The sequence below is a fragment of the Aulonocara stuartgranti genome (genome assembly GCF_965226115.1).
Source record: "Aulonocara stuartgranti genome assembly, chromosome: 7".
In the NCBI taxonomy this organism is placed as follows: domain Eukaryota; kingdom Metazoa; phylum Chordata; class Actinopteri; order Cichliformes; family Cichlidae; genus Aulonocara; species Aulonocara stuartgranti.
The window spans coordinates 8,261,405-8,281,656 of record NC_138945.1 but is presented as its reverse complement, the minus strand read 5'-3'; the positions used below and the strand labels follow the sequence as shown (position 1 = coordinate 8,281,656).

At 39.7% G+C, this 20,252-nt stretch overlaps 3 protein-coding genes and 1 long non-coding RNA gene across 6 annotated transcripts; 2 read left to right on the top strand and 2 right to left on the bottom strand.

The window, feature by feature from the left end:
- Positions 1-607: 607 nt before the first annotated feature.
- Positions 608-7,176, bottom strand: LOC309711107 (UDP-N-acetylhexosamine pyrophosphorylase-like protein 1). The gene is made up of 9 exons (XM_082541135.1): positions 6,569-7,176; positions 4,504-4,708; positions 3,555-3,730; positions 3,310-3,482; positions 2,778-2,971; positions 1,633-1,773; positions 1,341-1,523; positions 1,085-1,151; positions 608-931 (listed from the first exon to the last, which is right to left on the bottom strand). Exons 1-9 carry the CDS (start codon positions 6,846-6,848, stop codon positions 845-847), a joined length of 1,506 nt encoding a protein of 501 aa, XP_082397261.1. The 5' UTR covers positions 6,849-7,176; the 3' UTR covers positions 608-844.
- A 1,098-nt stretch (positions 7,177-8,274) lies between these two features.
- LOC309711732 (uncharacterized protein) lies at positions 8,275-10,127 on the top strand. 2 transcript variants are annotated; one of them, XM_082542195.1, is made up of 5 exons: positions 8,275-8,513; positions 9,168-9,258; positions 9,336-9,470; positions 9,627-9,704; positions 9,886-10,127. In XM_082542195.1, the coding sequence occupies exons 2-5, from the start codon at positions 9,177-9,179 to the stop codon at positions 10,059-10,061; spliced, it is 471 nt and encodes a 156-aa protein (XP_082398321.1). In that variant the 5' UTR covers positions 8,275-8,513; positions 9,168-9,176; the 3' UTR covers positions 10,062-10,127. The 2 variants fall into 2 exon arrangements, with proteins under 2 accessions (XP_082398321.1, XP_082398322.1); XM_082542196.1 differs by lacking the exon at positions 8,275-8,513 and having other exon boundaries at positions 8,524-9,258.
- Positions 10,128-10,156: 29 nt separating this feature from the next.
- Positions 10,157-10,685, top strand: LOC309711731. Its single transcript, XR_014278083.1, has 2 exons — positions 10,157-10,326; positions 10,540-10,685. It is a non-coding gene; the product is annotated as an uncharacterized lncRNA (long non-coding RNA).
- Positions 10,686-11,684: 999 nt separating this feature from the next.
- LOC309710757 (UDP-N-acetylhexosamine pyrophosphorylase-like protein 1) lies at positions 11,685-18,885 on the bottom strand. Of its 2 annotated transcripts, none has more exons than XM_082540506.1 (10): positions 18,279-18,885; positions 16,214-16,418; positions 15,265-15,440; positions 15,020-15,192; positions 14,128-14,226; positions 13,705-13,832; positions 12,733-12,873; positions 12,441-12,623; positions 12,185-12,251; positions 11,685-12,031 (listed from the first exon to the last, which is right to left on the bottom strand). In XM_082540506.1, the coding sequence occupies exons 1-10, from the start codon at positions 18,556-18,558 to the stop codon at positions 11,945-11,947; spliced, it is 1,539 nt and encodes a 512-aa protein (XP_082396632.1). In that variant the 5' UTR covers positions 18,559-18,885; the 3' UTR covers positions 11,685-11,944. The 2 variants fall into 2 exon arrangements, with proteins under 2 accessions (XP_082396632.1, XP_082396633.1); XM_082540507.1 differs by having other exon boundaries at positions 14,161-14,226.
- Positions 18,886-20,252: the final 1,367 nt, after the last annotated feature.

Here is a 20,252-nt window from a genome sequence, read left to right as displayed (position 1 = left end):
TTTTACATCATTTCTTAAACATACAGGTTAGAAGTCAGGGCAGGAAACATACACTGGTCAGACGTGACAATTAGGGCTATTTTGCTTCCATAAATGTTTCTAATCATAAAAGACCTTACCAAGATGGCTCCCAAGTAGCTACAGTTATGAGGTGATGATACCTCATCTACATATGTTCACATATATATGTGAAAAGTTGGGGGGGGGGGGGGGGGGGGAGTCATCTTAATGTAACCGTGGGAGGGTTATGTATTATTAATTTTAATCTGTAAGTAGTGGTATCGATTAAAGTCTGTTTTTGCCTCTCTCTCAGCATTTGCAGAAGAAGGGGTGACTTCGTGACCTAACAGCCAGATGTGCTCAGTAAGTAGACTGTTTCATTAATATGTTGTGTTTCTTAGACATTCAAGTTAAAATACTTTATTATCTAAGTGACTGTATCAGTCAGTAAAACACCCTCCCTCATGGGTCTCTATGGGGGGGGTGGGGGTGGTGGGGTTAAGCCAAGGTAGTAAGTAACCCAACAGGCATTCACTCATCCACACGTCTCCCCATCATTCACACACATGTATTCTGGATTATCAAAAGACAAAATAGATGAAAGTGGTTTATTTTTGATATTCTTTTATTTTTTGTGGATCAATTTCTTTTTTCTTTTAGAAATTCTCCCCCCAGGAAACAACATCACATTGTAGGTTATCAAAGTGACATTTGGATATGATCATAATTACATACAATTCAAAATTAAAAAACAAAACTTTGCCGCAGTCCTGGCACACACCTCTAAGCTGCAATCTACTGTTTTGGAATGTCAAAAAACTCTCTAAATGACAAAAAAAAAAAGCTATTGAGCTTGCAACTTTTTGGCCTGCTTTTCATCCAGAACAAAGGGAGTATGAATTGTCCTCCCTTTCAGCAGCTGCTCCAGACCCTGACAGAGGAGATGAGGCAGGAGTTAAGTCATGAGCAAAACTAAAAAATTATTTAGTGAGTACTTTTTGTCCACAGTGTATCTATAATACAAGAAAGAATCGCTGTCTCTAAGTGCTCTGCAGGGTTCCACAATTTAACACACTGTTCTCACCTCTCCAAAGTACGAGACAAGCGGTGAAATCTCACATTGAGCCGGAGGACTGTCATCAGCTGACACGCTGCAGGATGAATAATGCACAACTTGAGATTTAAATAATAGGTTTCAATTTTTTTTTCTATCAGCCTGAAAACAACACTAACATACATTTTAAAAAGAGCTACATGCCACAAAGTATATATTATAATTCCAATAGTAGTAACAACAAATCAGCTCCTCAGGGTGTGGAGTACATAGGAGCATCTCTGACCTGGGAAGAGGAAGGGGATTCCCATATTTATCCAACAGTGTGGCTCCAGCAGATGTGACCCAACGGCAGTGTTGAGCCAGCAGAGAGTTCCTGGCTGTGGTCGGGTTGTCTGTGGCTGAGCCATCTGCATTTTTCAGGGGGGAAAACTCATCCTCCCTGACAACCTCAAACGCAACAAAGTTCCTTCCAAATACAAGGGAGTAAATTTCTAATTAATTGCAAATCACCTATACAGTAAAAACAACATGTGTAAACACATACAAACTGAAAGATAATGTAGAGCAATTAATACCTTGAGAATTCGAAGACGTCAAAAACAAACTTCTCCATCTTTATGCCATTGGATTTGGATGGTTTGACTTGAACGCCTTGTGCGTCAACAAAGGGCACTTTCTTTAAGGCAACATGTTGCTTCAGCTGGTCTTTATATTTCCTAAAAGATGAAATATGTTAGCAGCACCAAACAAAATGGAATACCATAAAAATGGAAGGTTTTATACTCAAGGAGCAATGAAGTTCAATAGCTGTATAATTAAAATCTGGTTAATTTGGCAGTGAAAAACATGTTAAGACTTCTTCTGTGCCAAGTTGTCAGTTATCAGTAAACAAAGCACTGACTCATCCCTTCAGTTAAATAGCCTTTTATGCTCGAATGAATCATTGACCAGTGCTAACGCCGGTCTTAACAAACAAAGAGAAAAAAAAACAAAAAAGAGAGAGATCAGGTTCAAGGACTGGACTGAAAGTGAGTGACAAAGCAGCCAATGTCCACTGAAAAACTTAGAAAGCGTGGAGAACTACTGCTCATGACCAATTTAAAATATTACAACAAAGGCGAGCTCCTTTGAAGCAAAATATAAAGAAACTCAAGTAGTGTTTTAAGACTTTTGCATAGAACTGCACCACACACCTCAGCGTTGCTGCAGATCCCTAGAAAGAAATGGTAAATGGCCTGTATTTGTATAGCGCTTTACTAGTCCCTAAGGACCCCAAAGCGCTTTACACATCCAGTCATCCACCCATTCACACACACATTCATACACTGGTGATGGCAAGCTACATTGTAGCCACAGCCACCCTGTGGCGCACTGACAGACACTGGCGCCACCGGGCCCTCTGAACTCCCCAACAATGATTATGAAGTGAGAATCACTGAACTATAGCAACTACTACCTTCTAGAGGTTTATGTGTGCTCACTAAAAACTAATTGAAGCTAAGATACCCCAACAGGCTGGGACAGTACACATTTATGCACTAATATATTGTTTTGGTCTATTTGTGGACTCTTTAACAAACATCTAGCATACACTGAAACAGCCAGATCTAACTTGCAGAATAAAAAGAGCTCAAATTTGTTCTTTCTTAATTTTTTTTGGTCATTTGTGTACTACTAAAAGCTGCCATTCAATTGTTTATAACGTTGTGCTGCCCCTTACTCTGCCACATCCTGCAGGAAGCTCCTGGTAAAGAAGTGATTGCAGATGTTTCCAGCACTGTAAACCAACTCTCCTCCAGGTCCTCGCAGTTCAGCCGTCTGTGGCTGGACCTCACTGTACTCGACCACCTGGGATACCCCTCGTACTCTGCAAACCACGCCGACCGGCTCTGTAGGGTACGCCTTCTCCACCACCTAAAGCAAGACAGAGGTGGACGAACAAGGAAGAATTAGGAGAAACCATTAGCATACTCATGTACAGCCAATCACTTGGCTATATGCAGTCTGCTCTAATGACTACACAGATACTCGTACTGGACACAGTTCTGCACGATTTATTGTAGCTGAAGGATTGGACTGCTATTCAAGTAACTTTGTTTAACGTGAGAGTCCAAAGAAAATATTCATAAGAAACAAAAATGAAATTCACTTTCCACAAAATATAATCCTTCAATTGATTATATTCAATTACAATGTAAAAGACATCTTAATGTATTCTTTCATGTATACTGTGTGATGCTGTATTACTCCACCTTGGCCCCACAGTCAGCGCCCTTGCTCACACAGAAGCCAATAAACACAGGATCGGCCATCTTGACCAGAATGTTGTCCACGCAGTACACATGCAGGTACTTTACTCCCCTTTTCTTCATGTCCTCCAGCACCTTATTGTCCACCAGTGCCTGGTACAGACCTCCATTACCATCTGAAACCAAAGTTTAGATAACTCCACTCATATTTGTTTCTGACTCTTCTGTGTAACTTCATATGCACCCACCTGGTGCCATGGCTATCTTCCCTTTATCCTTCAAGATGACTTTTCCATCAAATGTCACAGCTGGAATCATTCTTTGCTCAAACATAACGATGTTTGTTGGTTCCAGTCCAAAATAGTTGTTCTCCTTAAAAAAAGTCTCAGTTGGAGCCAGAGTGAATTCACTGGTCATTATGTACCTGAAGAGCACAGAGGGTAGAGATTATACACCGTTACACACAGTCTGCAGCAGTGGAGGACTATTGTGGAACTCCTGTTTCGGGGGTTAAACTGAATGCAGCATTAGCAAAATCTATTTAGAAAAATGTTTTGAAAAATTAAAACTATTATCCATGTAAAAGCTAAAAGGAAGTGATGCCGAGTGGTATAGAGCCATTCTACTTAGTTGAGCACTGAAAATACTTTCTACTACAATCACGCACACTCTGATATGGTGCTTTTATTAATGCCTAAATGCTTTCTAACATTCACAAACATTCTCACACTCCGATAGATGCAGGGACAACCTGAGAATCAGTGTCTTGGCCAAGGACACTTTGGCAAGCAGACCTTTTGATTAGTAGATGACATTCTCAACCACATGAACCACAGCCACGTTTTCAAACCAATGTTAACTTAAAGAATTACCCGATTTTTTTTTTTTTTAACCTGATTTTTGTTTCTAAGAAAATTTGAGCCACATATGAGGATATTTGTTTAAACTTTCGATAGAACAGTAGCAGTAAGTGGATATCAGGCCCTTGTAGAGCAAGATTTAGTGTTTTGGTCTAAATAACCCAAAATGTGATGTCCACATATGTGGATGCCAGGTCCTAGGAGGTTAATGTTGACTTTATTGAAAAAGTTAACATTACAAAAACTTATAGAAAGAGAAAATGCATCAGGATTTTTACTTTGACTTTGAGTATATACTCTTACACTTTATCAGATTAGCAGAGCAAGAGGAACCTACCATGGAACAGTGCATTTAGAGCCATGTTTGCTGTCTGCAAGCTCTTGGATTTTGCGAATGCGTTCTGCCTGGATCTGATACAAAGTTTTGCCACTCGGCAGCCCAACATTGTACATTCCTTTAGGGTACTGAACACCAAGACGGGTCCCCTGACCACCAGCCAAGAGCAGGACTCCAACACAGTTCTCCGAGATTTCCAGCAGCCCTGTTATTGGGAAGAAAAAGAAAAAGCTAAAATGAGCAGAAGCACACACAAGGGAATTGTTTACTTCTATAACTTAAACTTTCTATAAAAACGTATTTTAATTTATAATTATATAACTATAACGAACTTATTACTCTATTCATAATTTTATAGAAGCGTTCTTCAGAGATAAATTTTGTGGAGCTTAGAAATTACTCAGTTTTATTTGCTGTCATAACCCAGCAGTGCTTACTCATGACAATCACAGAGGACAGCAGTGAAGCAATGACAGCCCAGTGTCAGATCATTTCATGTCGTAGCTTTTAAAGTACTGCCAGGGCAAATGGCTCTGACTTGATTTGGATTATTTTTTTTAAAGTAAAAATCAGAATAAATTTATATGTAAATTATATGTTTTTACATTATATGTATATTAAACATTTCTCTATAGAGTCCATTTAAGAGAGGATTTAAAAATCTCTCTAAATACGCAACCTCTCTTTTAAGGCCTAAAGTTATGTGTGCATCTGTCTGCATCTACAGGCAGCTGTAGCAGACTGCCATCTACTTGGCCACAGTGAAAAGGACTTAACTGTGTTTGTGCTCAAATACTGGAAGATTAAGGAATTAACAAATAATATGTCCTGTGATGTGTTAGCGCCACTGAAGGAGTTTGTGCTTCCTAACCAAGGTTGCTATTGTTAGCCCTTACCATTTCACCATCTCATCAAAATATAGTCAACAAAATGATTTAAATCTAAGCCTGAAAAAAAAACAAAAAAACAACAACACAGTAGCTCACTATTCTGTAAAACCTCCCTTTCACTCTTGCTGCTCTCTTTCTGTCACAAATCACCCCTGACACTCGTCTCCACTCTGCCTGCACTTTTTTCTTTACCTCTCTTGTGCAACCAAAGTCTGTAGCTTCATTTTAACTGATCTGTCACTGCTCATGCACAGCTCACCACTGTCTCACTGTCTTCATTGGATGCCCTGCACCACTCTCACGTGTCTGCCACTCTCGACTTCCTCATGCAGTATCACAGTTCCTCTCTTGGCACCCTGTCCTATGCTTTCTCTTGATCCACAAAGACACAGCGAAGCTCCTTCCAACCTTCTGTGTACTTGTCCATCAGCACCCTCAAAGCAAACATCACATTTGTTCTGTTCTCCGATTGTCACTGAATTTCAGGATTATAATGTAGACGAGTTGGAAATCCGCCATGTCCTCTCATGTAATATGTGCTTATATTTGGATTAACTGAGTTGTGGAAAGACAGTTAACCTCGGAGCAGCAGCAGCAAGTCTAAACTGATCATTGCCTATAGGCCTACTCGGAAAATCTCCTGGAACTCACAAGAGAAATTGTTACAACTTGTCATTCTTTTCACCACAGCTGATTTTAGCATTCTCACACCTTGTGAAATCCAATTTTAACTCCTAATCTAGTCCAGATAATCGGATAAGCCTTCTGTGCGCATGCTCAGGTTTCCATCTATAGTTGGTGGTCCAATCACAAAATGCAAAAAAAGTATAATCCATTAACCTTTCCATCATAAGAAAATGATATAACTTTACCATGCCCCCTCTCCTCTGCTAAGGCTGGTTATCACTCCTAACGCCAGGTAGCTGGTGGCTAAAGTGTTTCCAAAGTAATTTAAAACAATTATTTTTCAACCAATTTAATATGAAAACACTACAATTAACTTTAAAGTGTTCGCCATTTTGAACTGTTCTGTGTACATATTTGCACACGTTCATATATGATGATGATTACTAGAGTATTTACCACTCAGTATCTGTACTTATGTAACGACTATCTGCACGTTTGCCCCCCTCCGTGTCTGAACGCGTTACTCGTGCACCAAATGTGTATTTTACCTCGTCTTTCCCACTCTTCTAGAGAGTCTCTCCCACTTTTCTTCACGCTACCGATGAACTCAGGGGGGATCGGCTCTATGTGCTGATCCAAACTGTCAGGCGGGGAGGCTGCAGCCTTCGCGGCCCCTTCACAGTGATCCTTCAGCCCTTTCAGGTCCAGCTGAGCCAGCTCCTCGAGGAAAACATCCCGCTCCTCCTCACACAGCTCCGGCCAAAACTGCAGGACGTGCGCCTGCCCTGCGCTCTCCAAACCCTGCTTTACTTGCTCAAAACAAGGCATTTTGCGTTTTAGTCCGAAGCAATTTTAGATCAATACATGTCCAACTTTCTCCTCCGATCAGGCAGCAGAAACACGCTGCTCCGGAGGACGTGGCTGAATGTCAGGAAAAACTCGTGACTGCAGCTCTCAGGAATCCTGTCATACAGGATACACTGTAGAAGGCAAGTCAAAAGCGTCTTTATGCACTTCCATGTTTACAGAAGTCAAAACGTGTTTACTGCTTCCTGTCAGTCAGACCACGCCACGAGACCAAAGGCCACGACAGCAAATTTACGACAAAGCTGTTAAGTCAGCGTCTGATCACCTGACTGCACACTGTGGTTAAAGGACGATCTGATTTCCTCGTGTCAGCATTGTTCCCACATCATCATAATTAATGTTGTTCCAGGTTCAACATGGCAAGTGACCACTAAAAAAAACAACAGAAAAACCCGATCAGACTAAAGTTGTTTTGTAGTGTAACTGGGCATTACGGTAAAGGGAGGAACTAATTTGGTTCAGTTCATAGATAGTTAAATATAACATCCAAAGGTTTGGACACACTTTCTCATTTAACGGTTTTTCTTACTTTATTTGTTTTTACTACTTTCTACATTGTAGATACAAAGTCAAACATATGAAGCAAGATATATGGAATTATGCATAAAAGAAACAACTGATAAATAAATACGTTTTATATTTAAATTCCTCAAAGTAGCCGCCCTTTGTTTTGTTGCCAGCGCTGCAAACCCTCGGTCTTCTCTCACTGAGCTTCATGATGGAGTCACCTGAAATGGTTTTCACTTCACAGGTGTGCCTGTCAGGTTTAATTTGTGGAATTTCTTGTCTTCTTAGTGGGGCTGGGACCATCAGTTGTGCTGGGCAGAAATCAGGTTGGTACACAGCTGACAGACCTATTTGACAACTGTTAAAATTTATATTATGGCAAGAACCAATCAGCTAAGTAAAGGGAAACAAAGGCCATCATCACTTTAAGAACTGAAAGTCAGTGAGATGGAAAATTGCTAACACTTTGAATGTGTCCCCAAGTGCAGTGGTAAAAACCCATCAAGTGCTATGACGAAACTGGCTCACATGACCAAGAGTCACCACTGCTGCTGAGGATAAATTCATCTAAGTCACCAGACCAGAAATCCCAAGTTGAAAGCACCTCAGATTAGTTTTTTAATGTCTGAGTGAAAGTGAAATTGTTTTGCGGCAGGTGCTTCTTATTTTGAAAGTCTTCTCTTACTGTCACTAGGCATTAAGCTTCCTTTGAGTCAAACACAGCGAGTGAGGATATGTTAACCTGGGTCCCTACCTCAGAGTCGGAGTGAAAAGTCACATATTTATCTTAAAAACCCAGAAGTCATGGCTTTGATGAAAATTTGGTGAAGGACATGGAAATGGGGACGACGGTTACATATTATGTACTAGTTCACAGCAAATCACTGGAGTTAAATATTCTGGAGTTAGGCATAAAAGTGCGCAAGAGTTACATTCCGGGAGTTTATTTTTCACCTTATACTACAGTCAGTGTTGGGGGGTACTCTAAAGCGGTGTAATATTTAGGTGTTCATTCACTGGGTGCTAAGGAGTCTAATTCAACACATTGCTGGTGTTGTTTGTCTGTCGACCGTTACAGCGCCTATCTGTGTTTCTTTCTTGGACTCCGACATGTAGGAGGTAAAAATACTTTATTTACTTTGGAATTTTCTGTGAGTGTAGTGATGTTATTTATATATATATATTCAGTTACATGGATGCACAAGTAAAATATAAAGTTAACTAACTAGCACTACATGTGTTTTCTGTATGTTATGCTGATTTGGAGATAGCAGCTAGGCTAATGCTAGTCAAAAGTTAGCTAACTTACTTATCTTACTGTATTTTAAGATACACATTTCACGTTGTCAATGAAAACGTTTATTTCTATTTCTTAATTTTAACACCAACGTTTAATTTAACGTTAGCTAACTACAGTAATATTCTGTTTAGACTCATGGTAATGGCCGTATTTAACCAAAGAGAGGTGCAGCCTGCACTGATGAGATGTTGAGGTACCATTAACATCAGTTAGTTAGTCCTGCTGCACACTGAGACATGCACACAACCCTGTCTCCAGAACTGTAAAGACAAGGACACAGCAAACATGCAGTCACATTGTCTGCTAAACCAGCCTAGCTAAATAGATTTTAAGCAATATTTAGTGTGGACAGGCTAACTCAATGTAAGACAGTGTTCGTTGATTAAGTTATACACAGTTTACATAGAGTTACCATAAACAACCTCTTCTTCTTGTGTTGTGTTTCATAGTAGTAAAGGTATTTTTTTCCGTAGGTGGCCAAGATGTTGATAAAAGTAAAACACAGAGAGACAAAGAAATATGCAAAATTGGAAGAAGTCAGCTTCACAGATTTTGTGAGAGCAGGTAAGTTATGGTTTGTACTAAGTCATTAAAGAAGAAATGATAATGTTGTTATTAACTAAGTGATGATTTTACTTCAGTGCAGCAGAAGTTTCTCATACCAGAAAATGCAGCACTGAAAGTCACGGATGAGCAGGGTATAGAGGTGGATGAGGATATCTTTCCTGAACTTGCAGCAGTCAAAGAGGTGTGTTTTGTCATCTATACAGCTGAAGGTAAGTAAATATATGCTCTGATAGATTTTGAAGGATTTGATTTGTACAGTTACTCTTAAATAAACATTTTTAATTTGTCTAATATCCTGTGGTAACAATCACAAAATGCTGTTTTCATGGCTCAACAGTAAGTTGGATTTATCACATGCATTTCAGACATCCTGGAAACACAATCATCCAAGAAGCTGCGTGACTGCTCAGACCTAACACACTATGTGACACTCACACCTTGTGGTATGTAAATTGTATATTACCATAATAAAATACAAAATAACCATCTGTTCTCCTGGGAGAAAGTATAATTTAATCAAACCGTGCAATTTACTGGCCCTGTGTGCATAAATGGTATCTTTGTTGTGTTGTGTTTTTGATTGTATATACCTTGTATTCTAATATTTTTATTTGTCACCCTCAGATTTGACTGTCCTGAAGCAACATGTGGAAGAGCCCTCCTCTCCAAGTCTAACAGATACATTGTCTGTCTCAACCACCAGCTGTCAGAGCAGTGACACAAGTGATGCCGGACTTCAAATGGTTCAGCCTCTATTGGACAGCATACATGAAAGAAATGTAGATACAGTACTTAATTGACTTATACTTGACTCTTTAGTTGCCATTACTTGAAAAAGCTTAAACACGAAGATAAAACAGATTAGAGAAAAAAAATTTTTAATATAGTATTTCATGTAGTTTGCTCTGCAACTGTAGTGTGTAATAAGACTTGCTCTCTCTCTCTCGCTCTCTCTCTGTTTTTGTTATGCATGTTAACCATGAAACGTGTTTCCATGATCAGTGTCCTGCTTTTCAGGTAAATGAAACCATTTTTAAGAAGATACTGGTCCTAGAAAGGGAGAAAGTAAGACATTTCAAATGTTTTGATGCCCAAATGTCATATGGGTGTGATTCACAATTTTATGTTCTGTGAGAGAGTTGCATTACTTAATTTGTTGGCTTGATGGAGACTTTACAGAGTCTTCCTCACGTTAACACTGCATTACAAGAAGTGCTTATTCTGTAGTCATTTTTTTCCTTTAATTCTGTTTTTTTTTTTCTTTTCGCCCAATGTTAGGCCTTTCTGACCTCAACTGTTTAGCTGCCAATAATGGTGGATATTATGCTATTACAGTACTGTTACACAGAATGTATGTTAATCCATGCAGCATTCATATTTGAATATGTTATTTTTGATAAATAAAATCCATACATTCATAATAATCACTATTGTGTTTTTGTAGTAATTTGCACCAAAAACCTAAAACTTTTTTCAATTGATGAGTAACACTACAAAAGAGTTAATATCAAACTTAACTCTAGTTATGAGTTAAATTTTACTCTATATGGTAGTAGAAATTTCACTCCGTGAGAGTTTAGTTTTAACTCCTATAAAGAGTTGAAAAATCAACTCCCGGAAAAGAGTTACTCTAACTCTGCACTAGAGTTCATTCGATGGTCACGCATGTACACTCAAATGTAGTTAATCTGAACTCCCTGAGAGTTTATTCCAAAGACCAGAATTTGCTGTGTTATAATATAAGTGATCAAAATGTGTGCTAATACATGCTTGTCCAATTACATCCCAATGTTTGGACACTCATTACATCAAACGGTGCACTGCATCCTGATGTTTTGATCAAGTCCCTCATGGAAAACACAAAGGCCAGTTTTCTTTGTGGATTGACTGACACTTTTGTATTTGTTCAACAATAACATTCGTCTTCACAATTACAAATTGCCAAACAATTATGCACGGACGTCTTCCACTGCTGGAGCTTGATGTGACAAATTCATTTTGCAGTTTCATATTTACAGGAGCTTAGGATGTCTATGTTTTAAGTTTCCAAACAAAAGACAAACAGTCAGTCATGAACTAGTTTATTTAACAGCTGAACTCATTAAAGTCTGGTTTTGCCTCTCTCTCAGCATTTGCAGAAGAAGGGGTGATTTCGTGACCTAACAGCCAGATGTGCTCAGTAAGTAGACTGTTTCATTAATATGTTGTGTTTCTTAGACATTCAAGTTAAAATACTTTATTATCTAAGTGACTGTATCAGTCAGTAAAACACCCTCCCTCATGGGTCTCTATGGGGGGGGTGGGGGTGGTGGGGTTAAGCCAAGGTAGTAAGTAACCCAACAGGCATTCACTCATCCACACGTCTCCCCATCATCCACACACATGTTTTCTGGATTATCAAAAGACAAAATAGATGAAAGTGGTTTATTTTTGATATTCTTTTATTTTTTGTGGATCAATTTCTTTTTTCTTTTAGAAATTCTCCCCCCAGGAAACAACATCACATTGTAGGTTATCAAAGTGACATTTGGATATGATCATAATTACATACAATTCAAAATTAAAAAACAAAACAAAAATAAAAAACATACTGAGCAGTCTTTGCCGCAGTCCTGGCACACACCTCTAAGCTGCAATCCACTGTTTTGGAATGTCAAAAAACTCTAAATGACAAAAAAAAAAGCTATTGAGCTTGCAACTTTTTGGCCTGCTTTTCATCCAGAACAAAGGGAGTATGAATTGTCCTCCCTTTCAGCAGCTGCTCCAGACCCTGACAGAGGAGATGAGGCAGGAGTTAAGTCATGAGCAAAACTAAAAAATTATTTAGTGAGTACTTTTTGTCCGCAGTGTATCTATAATACAAGAAAGAATCGCTGTCTCTAAGTGCTCTGCAGGGTTCCACAATTTAACACACTGTTCTCACCTCTCCAAAGTACGAGACAAGCGGTGAAATCTCACATTGAGCCGGAGGACTGTCATCAGCTGACACGCTGCAGGATGAATAATGCACAACTTGAGATTTAAATAATAGGTTTCAATTTTTTTTTCTATCAGCCTGAAAACAACACTAACATACATTTTAAAAAGAGCTACATGCCACAAAGTATATATTATAATTCCAATAGTAGTAACAACAAATCAGCTCCTCAGGGTGTGGAGTACATAGGAGCATCTCTGACCTGGGAAGAGGAAGGGGATTCCCATATTTATCCAACAGTGTGGCTCCAGCAGATGTGACCCAACGGCAGTGTTGAGCCAGCAGAGAGTTCCTGGCTGTGGTCGGGTTGTCTGTGGCTGAGCCATCTGCATTTTTCAGGGGGGAAAACTCATCCTCCCTGACAACCTCAAACGCAACAAAGTTCCTTCCAAATACAAGGGAGTAAATTTCTAATTAATTGCAAATCACCTATACAGTAAAAACAACATGTGTAAACACATACAAACTGAAAGATAATGTAGAGCAATTAATACCTTGAGAATTTGAAGACGTCAAAAACAAACTTCTCCATCTTTATGCCATTGGATTTGGATGGTTTGACTTGAACGCCGTGTGCGTCAACAAAGGGCACTTTCTTTAAGGCAACATGTTGCTTCAGCTGGTCTTTATATTTCCTAAAAGATGAAATATGTTAGCAGCACCAAACAAAATGGAATACCATAAAAATGGAAGGTTTTATACTCAAGGAGCAATGAAGTTCAATAGCTGTATAATTAAAATCTGGTTAATTTGGCAGTGAAAAACATGTTAAGACTTCTTCTGTGCCAAGTTGTCAGTTATCAGTAAACAAAGCACTGACTCATCCCTTCAGTTAAATAGCCTTTTATGCTCGAATGAATCATTGACCAGTGCTAACGCCGGTCTTAACAAACAAAGAAAAGAAAAAAAAAAGAGAGAGATCAGGTTCAAGGACTGGACTGAAAGTGAGTGACAAAGCAGCCAACGTCCACTGAAAAACTTAGAAAGCGTGGAGAACTACTGCTCATGACCAATTTAAAATATTACAACAAAGGCGAGCTCCTTTGAAGCAAAATATAAAGAAACTCAAGTAGTGTTTTAAGACTTTTGCATAGAACTGCACCACACACCTCAGCGTTGCTGCAGATCCCTAGAAAGAAAGAACTCCCCAACAATGATTATGAAGTGAGAATCACTGAACTATAGCAACTAATACCTTCTAGAGGTTTACGTGCTCACTAAAAACTAATTGAAGCTAAGATACCCCAACAGGCTGGGACAGTACACATTTATGCACTAATATATTGTTTTGGTCTATTTGTGGACTCTTTAACAAAGAGCATACACTGAAACAGCCAGATCTTTACTGTAAGTGTAACTTGCAGAATAAAAAGAGCTCAAATTTGTTCTTTCTTAATTTTTTTTGGTCATTTGTGTACTACTAAAAGCTGCCATTCAATTGTTTATAACGTTGTGCTGCCCCTTACTCTGCCACATCCTGCAGGAAGCTCCTGGTAAAGAAGTGATTGCAGATGTTTCCAGCACTGTAAACCAACTCTCCTCCAGGTCCTCGCAGTTCAGCCGTCTGTGGCTGGACCTCACTGTACTCGACCACCTGTGTTAAAGAAGAAACGCTTTTATGAGTTTTATGTTGCATTAAAGTATATGTTCATATTTTACTCTTAATAAGACAAGAACAAAATGTACTACTCACTCTGTCTCTAGAAACAGGAAGTGCACCCAGTGACATTTATACGAACTTAGACACACACACACACACACACGCAAAATTAGAGGAAACTGCTTGATATAAAAATAAACGACTACTGCAGCTCGATGTGATTGCTCTCTGAGCCCTCACCCGTGCAGCACGTTAACAGTCTCCAAGTGTCTCAGTGTTTTTTATTCACCTGACTGTTTGTTAACTGTATATCTCTGACAACCTGGGATACCCCTCGTACTCTGCAAACCACGCCGAGCGGCTCTGTAGGGTACGCCTTCTCCACCACCTACAGCAAGACAGAGGTGGACGAACAAGGAAGAATTAGGAGAAACCATTAGCATACTCGTGTACAGCCAATCACTTGGCTATATGCAGTCTGCTCTAATGACTACACAGATACTCGTACTGGACACAGTTCTGTACGATTTATTGTAGCTGAAGTAACTTTGTTTAACGTGAGAGTCCAAAGAAAATATTCATAAGAAACAAAAACGAAATTCACTTTCCACAAAATATAATCCTTCTATTGATTATTGTTACGGCCCTAGCAGGGCCTCTCTCTCTCCTGAGGATGCCTGTGTGGGAGTGTCCCACTACCTCCTGCCCGAGGTGCCACCTTTCCCTCCTGTACAGCTGACTCCCATCAGCAATTAAAGGTATTTAAGCCCAGAGCAGGGTGAGCTCTGGGCCAGAGTGCCATTTGTGTGGGTACAGCTAGTGAGCTGAGTGTTTTTGCGGTGTTTCCAGCTGGTGAGCTGTGTTTTGTGGTTTTCAGCTAGTGAGCTGCATTTTCCTTTTGACATTTTGCATTACTGACCAACGCCTGAGTTTTGTTTGTGTTACTTTTATGGTGATAGCGGCTTGTCCGTCTCTTTTAGTTGAATTACTTCAATAAAACTGTTTTAATTAACTGTTTCGCCTCCTTGACTCCTTTTTCTGACCCGGTCACTTTTGTTACTTCCCCCTCCCCGCCTAGACCCCCCCCCCCAGGGGGAACATAACAATTATATTCAATTACAATGTAAAAGACATCTTAATGTATTCTTTCATGTATACTGTGTGATGCTGTATTACTCCACCTTGGCCCCACAGTCAGCGCCCTTGCTCACACAGAAGCCAATAAACACAGGATCGGCCATCTTGACCAGAATGTTGTCCACGCAGTACACATGCAGGTACTTTACTCCCCTTTTCTTCATGTCCTCCAGCACCTTATTGTCCACCAGTGCCTGGTACAGACCTCCATTACCATCTGAAACCAAAGTTTAGATAACTCCACTCATATTTGTTTCTGACTCTTCTGTGTAACTTCATATGCACCCACCTGGTGCCATGGCTATCTTCCCTTTATCCTTCAAGATGACTTTTCCATCAAATGTCACAGCTGGAATCATTCTTTGCTCAAACATAACGATGTTTGTTGGTTCCAGTCCAAAATAGTTGTTCTCCTTAAAAAAAGTCTCAGTTGGAGCCAGAGTGAATTCACTGGTCATTATGTACCTGAAGAGCACAGAGGGTAGAGATTATACACCGTTACACACAGTCTGCAGCAGTGGAGGACTATTGTGGAACTCCTGTTTCGGGGGTTAAACTGAATGCAGCATTAGCAAAATCTATTTAGAAAAATGTTTTGAAAAATTAAAACTATTATCCATGTAAAAGCTAAAAGGAAGTGATGCCGAGTGGTATAGAGCCATTCTACTTAGTTGAGCACTGAAAATACTTTCTACTACAATCACGCACACTCTGATATGGTGCTTTTATTAATGCCTAAATGCTTTCTAACATTCACAAACATTCTCACACTCCGATAGATGCAGGGACAACCTGAGAATCAGTGTCTTGGCCAAGGACACTTTGGCAAGCAGACCTTTTGATTAGTAGATGACATTCTCAACCACATGAACCACAGCCACGTTTTCAAACCAATGTTAACTTAAAGAATTACCCGATTTTTTTTTTTTTTAACCTGATTTTTGTTTCTAAGAAAATTTGAGCCACATATGAGGATATTTGTTTAAACTTTCGATAGAACAGTAGCAGTAAGTGGATATCAGGCCCTTGTAGAGCAAGATTTAGTGTTTTGGTCTAAATAACCCAAAATGTGATGTCCACATATGTGGATGCCAGGTCCTAGGAGGTTAATGTTGACTTTATTGAAAAAGTTAACATTACAAAAACTTATAGAAAGAGAAAATGCATCAGGATTTTTACTTTGACTTTGAGTATATACTCTTACACTTTATCAGATTAGCAGAGCAAGAGGAACCTACCATGGAACAGTGCATTTAGAGCCATGTTTGCTGTCTGCAAGCTCTTGGATTTTGCGAATGCGTTCTGCCTGGATCTGATACAAAGTTTTGCCACTCGGCAGCCCAACATTGTACATTCCTTTAGGGTACTGAACACCAAGACGGGTCCCCTGACCACCAGCCAAGAGCAGGACTCCAACACAGTTCTCCGAGATTTCCAGCAGCCCTGTTATTGGGAAGAAAAAGAAAAAGCTAAAATGAGCAGAAGCACACACAAGGGAATTGTTTACTTCTATAACTTAAACTTTCTATAAAAACGTATTTTAATTTATAATTATATAACTATAACGAACTTATTACTCTATTCATAATTTTATAGAAGCGTTCTTCAGAGATAAATTTTGTGGAGCTTAGAAATTACTCAGTTTTATTTGCTGTCATAACCCAGCAGTGCTTACTCATGACAATCACAGAGGACAGCAGTGAAGCAATGACAGCCCAGTGTCAGATCATTTCATGTCGTAGCTTTTAAAGTACTGCCAGGGCAAATGGCTCTGACTTGATTTGGATTATTTTTTTTAAAGTAAAAATCAGAATAAATTTATATGTAAATTATATGTTTTTACATTATATGTATATTAAACATTTCTCTATAGAGTCCATTTAAGAGAGGATTTAAAAATCTCTCTAAATACGCAACCTCTCTTTTAAGGCCTAAAGTTATGTGTGCATCTGTCTGCATCTACAGGCAGCTGTAGCAGACTGCCATCTACTTGGCCACAGTGAAAAGGACTTAACTGTGTTTGTGCTCAAATACTGGAAGATTAAGGAATTAACAAATAATATGTCCTGTGATGTGTTAGCGCCACTGAAGGAGTTTGTGCTTCCTAACCAAGGTTGCTATTGTTAGCCCTTACCATTTCACCATCTCATCAAAATATAGTCAACAAAATGATTTAAATCTAAGCCTGAAAAAAAAACAAAAAAACAACAACACAGTAGCTCACTATTCTGTAAAACCTCCCTTTCACTCTTGCTGCTCTCTTTCTGTCACAAATCGCCCCTGACACTCGTCTCCACTCTGCCTGCACTTTTTTCTTTACCTCTCTTGTGCAACCAAAGTCTGTAGCTTCATTTTAACTGATCTGTCACTGCTCATGCACAGCTCACCACTGTCTCACTGTCTTCATTGGATGCCCTGCACCACTCTCACGTGTCTGCCACTCTCGACTTCCTCATGCAGTATCACAGTTCCTCTCTTGGCACCCTGTCCTATGCTTTCTCTTGATCCACAAAGACACAGCGAAGCTCCTTCCAACCTTCTGTGTACTTGTCCATCAGCACCCTCAAAGCAAACATCACATTTGTTCTGTTCTCCGATTGTCACTGAATTTCAGGATTATAATGTAGACGAGTTGGAAATCCGCCATGTCCTCTCATGTAATATGTGCTTATATTTGGATTAACTGAGTTGTGGAAAGACAGTTAACCTCGGAGCAGCAGCAGCAAGTCTAAACTGATCATTGCCTATAGGCCTACTCGGAAAATCTCCTGGAACTCACAAGAGAAATTGTTACAACTTGTCATTCTTTTCACCACAGCTGATTTTAGCATTCTCACACCTTGTGAAATCCAATTTTAACTCCTAATCTAGTCCAGATAATCGGATAAGCCTTCTGTGCGCATGCTCAGGTTTCCATCTATAGTTGGTGGTCCAATCACAAAATGCAAAAAAAGTATAATCCATTAACCTTTCCATCATAAGAAAATGATATAACTTTACCATGCCCCCTCTCCTCTGCTAAGGCTGGTTATCACTCCTAACGCCAGGTAGCTGGTGGCTAAAGTGTTTCCAAAGTAATTTAAAACAATTATTTTTCAACCAATTTAATATGAAAACACTACAATTAACTTTAAAGTGTTCGCCATTTTGAACTGTTCTGTGTACATATTTGCACACGTTCATATATGATGATGATTACTAGAGTATTTACCACTCAGTATCTGTACTTATGTAACGACTATCTGCACGTTTGCCCCCCTCCGTGTCTGAACGCGTTACTCGTGCACCAAATGTGTATTTTACCTCGTCTTTCCCACTCTTCTAGAGAGTCTCTCCCACTTTTCTTCACGCTACCGATGAACTCAGGGGGGATCGGCTCTATGTGCTGATCCAAACTGTCAGGCGGGGAGGCTGCAGCCTTCGCGGCCCCTTCACAGTGATCCTTCAGCCCTTTCAGGTCCAGCTGAGCCAGCTCCTCGAGGAAAACATCCCGCTCCTCCTCACACAGCTCCGGCCAAAACTGCAGGACGTGCGCCTGCCCTGCGCTCTCCAAACCCTGCTTTACTTGCTCAAAACAAGGCATTTTGCGTTTTAGTCCGAAGCAATTTTAGATCAATACATGTCCAACTTTCTCCTCCGATCAGGCAGCAGAAACACGCTGCTCCGGAGGACGTGGCTGAATGTCAGGAAAAACTCGTGACTGCAGCTCTCAGGAATCCTGTCATACAGGATACACTGTAGAAGGCAAGTCAAAAGCGTCTTTATGCACTTCCATGTTTACAGAAGTCAAAACGTGTTTACTGCTTCCTGTCAGTCAGACCACGCCACGAGACCAAAGGCCACGACAGCAAATTTACGACAAAGCTGTTAAGTCAGCGTCTGATCACCTGACTGCACACTGTGGTTAAAGGACGATCTGATTTCCTCGTGTCAGCATTGTTCCCACATCATCATAATTAATGTTGTTCCAGGTTCAACATGGCAAGTGACCACTAAAAAAAACAACAGAAAAACCCGATCAGACTAAAGTTGTTTTGTAGTGTAACTGGGCATTACGGTAAAGGGAGGAACTAATTTGGTTCAGTTCATAGATAGTTAAATATAACATCCAAAGGTTTGGACACACTTTCTCATTTAACGGTTTTTCTTACTTTATTTGTTTTTACTACTTTCTACATTGTAGATACAAAGTCAAACATATGAAGCAAGATATATGGAATTATGCATAAAAGAAACAACTGATAAATAAATACGTTTTATATTTAAATTCCTCAAAGTAGCCGCCCTTTGTTTTGTTGCCAGCGCTGCAAACCCTCGGTCTTCTCTCACTGAGCTTCATGATGGAGTCACCTGAAATGGTTTTCACTTCACAGGTGTGCCTGTCAGGTTTAATTTGTGGAATTTCTTGTCTTCTTAGTGGGGCTGGGACCATCAGTTGTGCTGGGCAGAAATCAGGTTGGTACACAGCTGACAGACCTATTTGACAACTGTTAAAATTTATATTATGGCAAGAACCAATCAGCTAAGTAAAGGGAAACAAAGGCCATCATCACTTTAAGAACTGAAAGTCAGTGAGATGGAAAATTGCTAACACTTTGAATGTGTCCCCAAGTGCAGTGGTAAAAACCCATCAAGTGCTATGACGAAACTGGCTCACATGACCAAGAGTCACCACTGCTGCTGAGGATAAATTCATCTAAGTCACCAGACCAGAAATCCCAAGTTGAAAGCACCTCAGATTAGTTTTTTAATGTCTGAGTGAAAGTGAAATTGTTTTGCGGCAGGTGCTTCTTATTTTGAAAGTCTTCTCTTACTGTCACTAGGCATTAAGCTTCCTTTGAGTCAAACACAGCGAGTGAGGATATGTTAACCTGGGTCCCTACCTCAGAGTCGGAGTGAAAAGTCACATATTTATCTTAAAAACCCAGAAGTCATGGCTTTGATGAAAATTTGGTGAAGGACATGGAAATGGGGACGACGGTTACATATTATGTACTAGTTATAATATAAGTGATCAAAATGTGTGCTAATACATGCTTGTCCAATTACATCCCAATGTTTGGACACTCATTACATCAAACGGTGCACTGCATCCTGATGTTTTGATCAAGTCCCTCATGGAAAACACAAAGGCCAGTTTTCTTTGTGGATTGACTGACACTTTTGTATTTGTTCAACAATAACATTCGTCTTCACAATTACAAATTGCCAAACAATTATGCACGGACGTCTTCCACTGCTGGAGCTTGATGTGACAAATTCATTTTGCAGTTTCAT